Source organism: Gavialis gangeticus, unplaced genomic scaffold, assembly GCF_001723915.1.
Source record: "Gavialis gangeticus isolate Ggan-Ray unplaced genomic scaffold, GavGan_comp1, whole genome shotgun sequence".
Lineage (NCBI taxonomy): Eukaryota > Metazoa > Chordata > Crocodylia > Gavialidae > Gavialis > Gavialis gangeticus.
In genome coordinates this window covers 16,684,333-16,690,351 of record NW_017729031.1, presented here as the reverse complement: position 1 = coordinate 16,690,351, position 6,019 = coordinate 16,684,333, and the positions used below count along the sequence as shown (strand labels likewise).

Below are 6,019 nucleotides of genomic sequence, written 5' to 3'. Positions count from 1 at the left end.
CTACCTTGTTTGGCCCCCAGCCACCCTAAACCCCACTTTTGAATCCTTCTGTGTCTTGTGACCTGGCTAGCTGGCACATGCTCTGCAGGCTGTATGCATGGGGTTGCACTCCGGGAGGTGGGAAGGTCACACACCCTGTGGGCAGGAGTGGGAGTGGGCTTGGTGGCAGAATCACCCCCCAGGCAGTACAGTTCAGAGGGTGGAAAGTTTATTCATGTAGTAAAGGAGGGTGGGAAGGGGACATTGCACCCTGGGATGTCAGAGGACTGCAAGTTGGGTGGCTCATCTGTGGGGGTGAGGGGGGGCACTCATTAATGGAACACAAGCTGGGCAACATGGATCAGAGATAACCCTGCCCTGGAGTGGTGTAACTTTAAGCCACCTAAAGTGTGCTTAGAAACAGTTTCAGGTGCTAATGTGCGGACATCCCAGGGGTTAAAAGTTCCAGGAACCACTTAAAATTAATGTGTAACAAGACCCTAACTCATTCAGAGAGCAGCCTATAAGATGCCACCATGTCCTACATGCCGCCTAACTTCTAACCGACTCATTTAAATACATCCTTTTTTACTAGTTTAAATATGGAAAAAAATATTAATTGGAAACATGGCATCATAAAAAAGAAGACTATAAGGGACATTGTGGGGTCATCTAGTTCATCTTCATGCCCCAATGCAATACCGACTACAGCCTGAAAGATGTCTGTCTGACCTTTCTTTAAAAACTTCCAATAATTCTACCACCTTCCTAAGTAACCCATTCTGGTGCCTAACTATCCTTATACTTGGAAAGCTTTTTCTACTGTCTAATTCAAAACTCCCTTACTGTAATTGAAATCCCTTACCTCTTGTCTGATTCCCAGTGGACACAGAGACCAGTTTAAACTGCTTCTTTGCAATAGTCTTTTTATAAACATGAAGACTGCTATAGTTTCTCCACTCAGTTTTCTCTAGACTCTATTATAATCATTATTCATACCTTTTATGCAGAGCATATTTTCCTAACTTCTGATGCCTCTGTAGCTTCCCATGGGTTCTCTTCAATTATTCCATTTCTTGGTTGAAGTGTGATGGCTAAGCTTGGCCAGAGAACCTCAACTGAAATCTTACCAGTCCTGAGTAATGGAAGAATGACTTCACATGTCTTGCATTTGACAATCCTGTTTATATATGCCAGCATGAGGTCTATGGTTTTTTGTTGTTGTTGTTTTTATTTTTTGCCACAGTGTATCGATGGCTTGTGTTCAGTCTGTGTTCCCCTATAATCCACAAATTCTTTTCTTCAGAACTGCTACCTACTCAGTCTCTCCCCAACCTTGTCCTTATTCAACCGCATCCTAGCTATTTCAGACAATCTTATAAGAAATTTTGACTTCTAAAAATTACTTGGAATTCCAATAATATAATTTCTATCTTGGCATCTCAATGTTACTTAGTTCAGTGTCTTCTAAAGAGAAAAGGGATTATTATACAGATTTGGAATTCAGTTATAATATAGTTTTTTGAATGATTTGGGATCAACAGCACCTATTGAATCTATAAAGAAAGTTGGATCATTCAGAAACGTATATCTGTAGTTTAGGTCCTAAATTCAAATTCCAGTGATTTCTGAAGAGACTTAGCTAAAATAACTTAGTTAAAAAAATTAAAATAAAATGAAAAAGATAAGGAAACTAAAAGAAAATCACTAATGAAGTCTATTTTGAATATGTCATTTGTGTTTTATACAACTCACAGTGAATCTATCTTGGCATCCAATTGATGTTAAGAATAATAAAAACATTACCATTAAACTTACCCATGATGGTTAAAGCTGTAGCTTTTGTTAATTCTTCTTTCATTGATTCTATCACTTCTAAATTACCACCATCCAAGTTGCATCTATTTATGGTTCCATTTCCTGAGCTGATCCAATATAGCTTGTTCTCCAAATAATCTATAGACAAACCTGTAAGTAATTTATATAACTGAATCATAATAGTGAGTACTAGATATGTAAAATTCATCAAGAGTAATTAAGCTACTTTCTTCAGTGAAAAATGCAATCAAAGATTTTAAATCATTATAGAAGAGAACAAAATATAAAATGTCTCCATGCATAAAAAATGGAAAAACAAAAAGCAATACAATTTGCAAGTTTATAGAAAAAAAGTTTTCTTTTTGATGAACATATTTGTATCTATGATGCTCACTCCTTTCTGCCTCACATGCACATGCATAAATGAATTATTGACTGATTTATAGAAGGTAATTTCTAGTTGAAGAAAATTAGGTTCTAGGAAATGTCATTAACCCCCAGAAATGCCCAGGCAAGGTCATTATTGCTATTCAAAACTGTGAGAATTGAGAATATCACGCGCACACACTTTTTATATGTTCAGAAACTCTGTACTTTTCCATATAAAAAACTGTTTAATGCCTGTGACCATTAGAAGATTAGCAGAACTAAAGAGAAAGCAAAACTTAATCCTCACTTGATTTACGATATTAATTAATATACCACTTCATATTATGTTAATCAGAAATATATGCAAAACATTACATTGGACAAAGGAAACAAAACATCGCAAAACATTGCTACACCTAACAAGAACCATGGGAACAGAAGGAAGGATACATATAAACACATAAAAAAACGTGCAAATAGGAGATTTGATCTTTCAGTGTTCTACACAGCCAGCTGACTCAAGGTGAAATAAAGAATTATTGTTCTCATAAAAGAATGAAAAGCACAACTATAAGTACACATGGACTTTGACATAAAAATGTAAATAAATAGTGGTGACACATACAACCGGATGAGAGCCCTGCCTTTGAAATGTGACATCATCTCTGATGCAAGCTCAGCCATTTTTTTTTTAAAAAGGGTAGTGTGGTGTGCACCAAACAACCACATCTGGGAATTGGAACTACCCCTGTGTAGATGTGGTGTAGCTGAGGATGCTGCCCCATATCCTCACATAAGACTGCTCTCTCAGTAGGATTTATTAAACTCATTTCTGCTACCCATGACCTTTTTTAATGACTAAGATATATGTGGTCCCTACCTAAGCCCATTGAAAGTTTTTGTTTTTTACTTTTAATGTCTACATTTGTTTTGTTCCAGTACATTATACTTGGCATTTCAAATATGTTTTCCTGTCTTCATTGAATTAGTAATACATTTGCTGAAAAAGAAAACAAAAGATCAGAAGTGGTGAAAAGACAAGAACAGAAGGTGGAGCGTTTGATATACACAGATCAAAAGTGTGAGGGAGCAGGAGGGACCTCATAGATAGCAACAATCAGCCTGAAGGCAGCAGTTCCTATTGATTCTCAAAAAAAATAGTTTTTAACAGAATAAAATGGAAATATAAATTGCTTCTGGTTGTGTTTGACTCCCAGGACAAACTAATTTAAATTATATTTATATTTTGCAATGCACCTATTGTAACCATGGGAATTAACAAAAGCCTTTCTGAAAGACATCTTGTCTAATAGCTTGACAAAAGTGAACTTTGGGTCATTGCATCTATACTCTGTATTCTCTGGCCTCCTCCACATATACAGAATTCACCACACTCTACAGTCATGGGTAAAACACTAAAAACCTCATGATTCCCCTCTTGCCAGTACATATTTGCTTTTGGTTGGGTAGCCCACACCATTTTAAAAATTCCTAAAAGACCATTATGGGCAAACAGTTCTTCATCTTGTGATGCTGGTACATGGCAATATGCCACAACTTGTGCATATGTATTCAATCCAACACTGCTAGAATTCAACAGCTTTGCAAGCCATCCATCACACTAATAAAGTAGTTTTGACAACTGTGGTGAACCCTCCCCCTTCCGACTCCAAATTTCCCTGCACCACTTGCAGCTTCACCAAGAGGAAGATAAGAATGAGGCGGAAGACCTAGGACCATGAGCATGGACTAAAGAACTTGAGGGTGAGATTGGCAGATTCCTAAAGAGCTATACAGACCTTACCCCTGTGTTTCAAAGGCAGAACATCAATGTATGAAGTCTGTTATCTGTTCTGAAGCACTGGGTCTATTTCCATCCAGCAGCTAATACCCCTTGATTGCTATTAGCCAGCTGTTAACCAATTTGGTGTGGTTGGTGCTGTTTTGATGAAGCCCTTGGAATTTCCAAATAGAATAGAAAACTTTTCCTTTGTCCCTCAATGCCTAATCAACCCTGGTGATAAATTTATCTATGTCATTGCAGCCTGGGCAGCAAATGTTAGGATTTAGAACTTTCAGGAGCTCCTGTCCTGTTGGAAATTCCGGTATCAAAAAACAACACCCCCCAAAAAAGCGCTGCAGGACATGCTTCTGGGGCATACCCTGAAGAAACCGGAGGCTGAGTCCTCCAGAATGTCTCTATGGCTGCCTTGTGCCCCTACTGCCCCAGCACACTGCCTCAGCAAACTAGTAGGGGAAGGCAGAGGCTTCAGGTAAGGAGTGAGGGGCAAGTTGGGAATGAGAGGTAAGGGCAGGGGCAGGGCACTGGCATACCAGTGCTGCTCAGGGCCCCACATCTTGGTGAGTGAAAGGGGCAGGGGAAGCTGTGATTTTGCTGTTAAAAAAATCAAAAGCAAATGCCAAAGTGCCAATGAATTTAGAATTCATTTTATTATGATGATAGAGGCACTGGTGGGCTTCCAAATTCTTTAAAATTGTAAATATATCAATGAAACAATGCCCAATTTATCGCTTCATTTTAATCACAGAAGAACACAGATTTGGGGTATTTTAATGAAAGAATTTGGGTTTCTTATCAGAGAATTTGCAATTTTTAAACAGGGAACACTAGGATCTCTGCTAGTGAGGCAAGTGGCGAGACCTGGGCAGAGAAGGCTACCCAGGGACAGCAGCAGGGACCCAGCTGGAGGCCAGATGAGGTGGCTGACCTGGCTATTTGAGGCCAAGGGGACAGATTTTGATAGTTCAAAGCAGGCCAATTTAATGAGTACATCTTCAGGACAATAGCTGCCCAGATGGCAAAGCGGGGGCACCAGAAGGCATGACAGTATTGCCAACCAAAGACCAACTGTGCAGCCATGGCCCACTGACAGCTGATCCAGAGGTGAAGGAGGCTCTTCTTCAGTGCCCATACCATAGGCCAGGTGGCTGTGCAGTCCCCGTCTGGATCTAGCGGGTATGTAATGATGGGGCCCCAGGTCCAAGGGAGCAGATGCTGTTGCAGGTGGAAGCAAGTCACAGCCAGGCAGCAGCCCACACTGCCAAACTGCTACAGTAGGTAGAGGGTGCAAGGGCCACTCTAGTTTAGGGATGCTTCAGCAGTCCAACTGTCCCCAGATACCAACTGGCTGGGCCTCAGAAGCTCCTGAGGGAAAGTAGACCTGAGCTGCTTACCAGGGCAGCTTTTTATATTGCTGGGCCAGAACTGGCCCCAACCCTTAGTTCTCCTTGGTTGAAGATCTGGGAGAAGCTGGGCAGGTTCAGTTTGCCCCAAGTGGCACAATTTGCCCAACACCAAAGTGTATGTTCAGGCACGTGTGCAGAGGCACAAATCTCTGGCACAAATCTGTGCTGCTGCTACTTGAGCTGCTGCAAGTGCATGTGCTTGCATGAGTGGATGCACCCTTAGAGGCTTTCAGGACATTTTTAGCAATCTGATATTTTATGACCTAAAGATAAGAACTGTAGCTTGTTTTCAGGGATGACTTGTAACCCTTTTCACTTGAGAAAAGGGAATAATATTTTGCATATGAGTCACTTATGGTTTGTGGTCCATGCCAACATTAGTACACATTAGGGCTGTGCAAAGCTTTGGAGGGTGATTCAATTTGGACAAGATTCAGCCTGATTTGGTAGCCAAATCTCCAAATCTGAATAGAATCAGGGGACCAATTAAAAGGTCTGAATTGATCTGAAGCTCTCCAAATCTTCAGGAAAGGTTCAGAAAGATTTAATGATTTGGACAGTCCCCAGTGGCTGCAGCAGGGAGCTGCAGCCAGAATTGAAGCTGGTAAGTACTAGGGGTGGGGGAGGGGACAATGAGGGGGACCCC

The 6,019-nt window shown here is 40.7% G+C and overlaps 1 protein-coding gene across 1 annotated transcript in view; it reads right to left on the bottom strand.

The window, feature by feature from the left end:
* LRP1B (LDL receptor related protein 1B) overlaps positions 1-6,019 on the bottom strand; it is a 2,002,088-nt gene that overhangs the window by 691,575 nt on the left and 1,304,494 nt on the right. Inside the window, exon 31 of the mRNA XM_019522796.1 lies at positions 1,798-1,947. Within this exon, the coding sequence (XP_019378341.1) occupies positions 1,798-1,947 (150 nt within the window). The remainder of the gene's footprint in view (positions 1-1,797; positions 1,948-6,019) is intronic.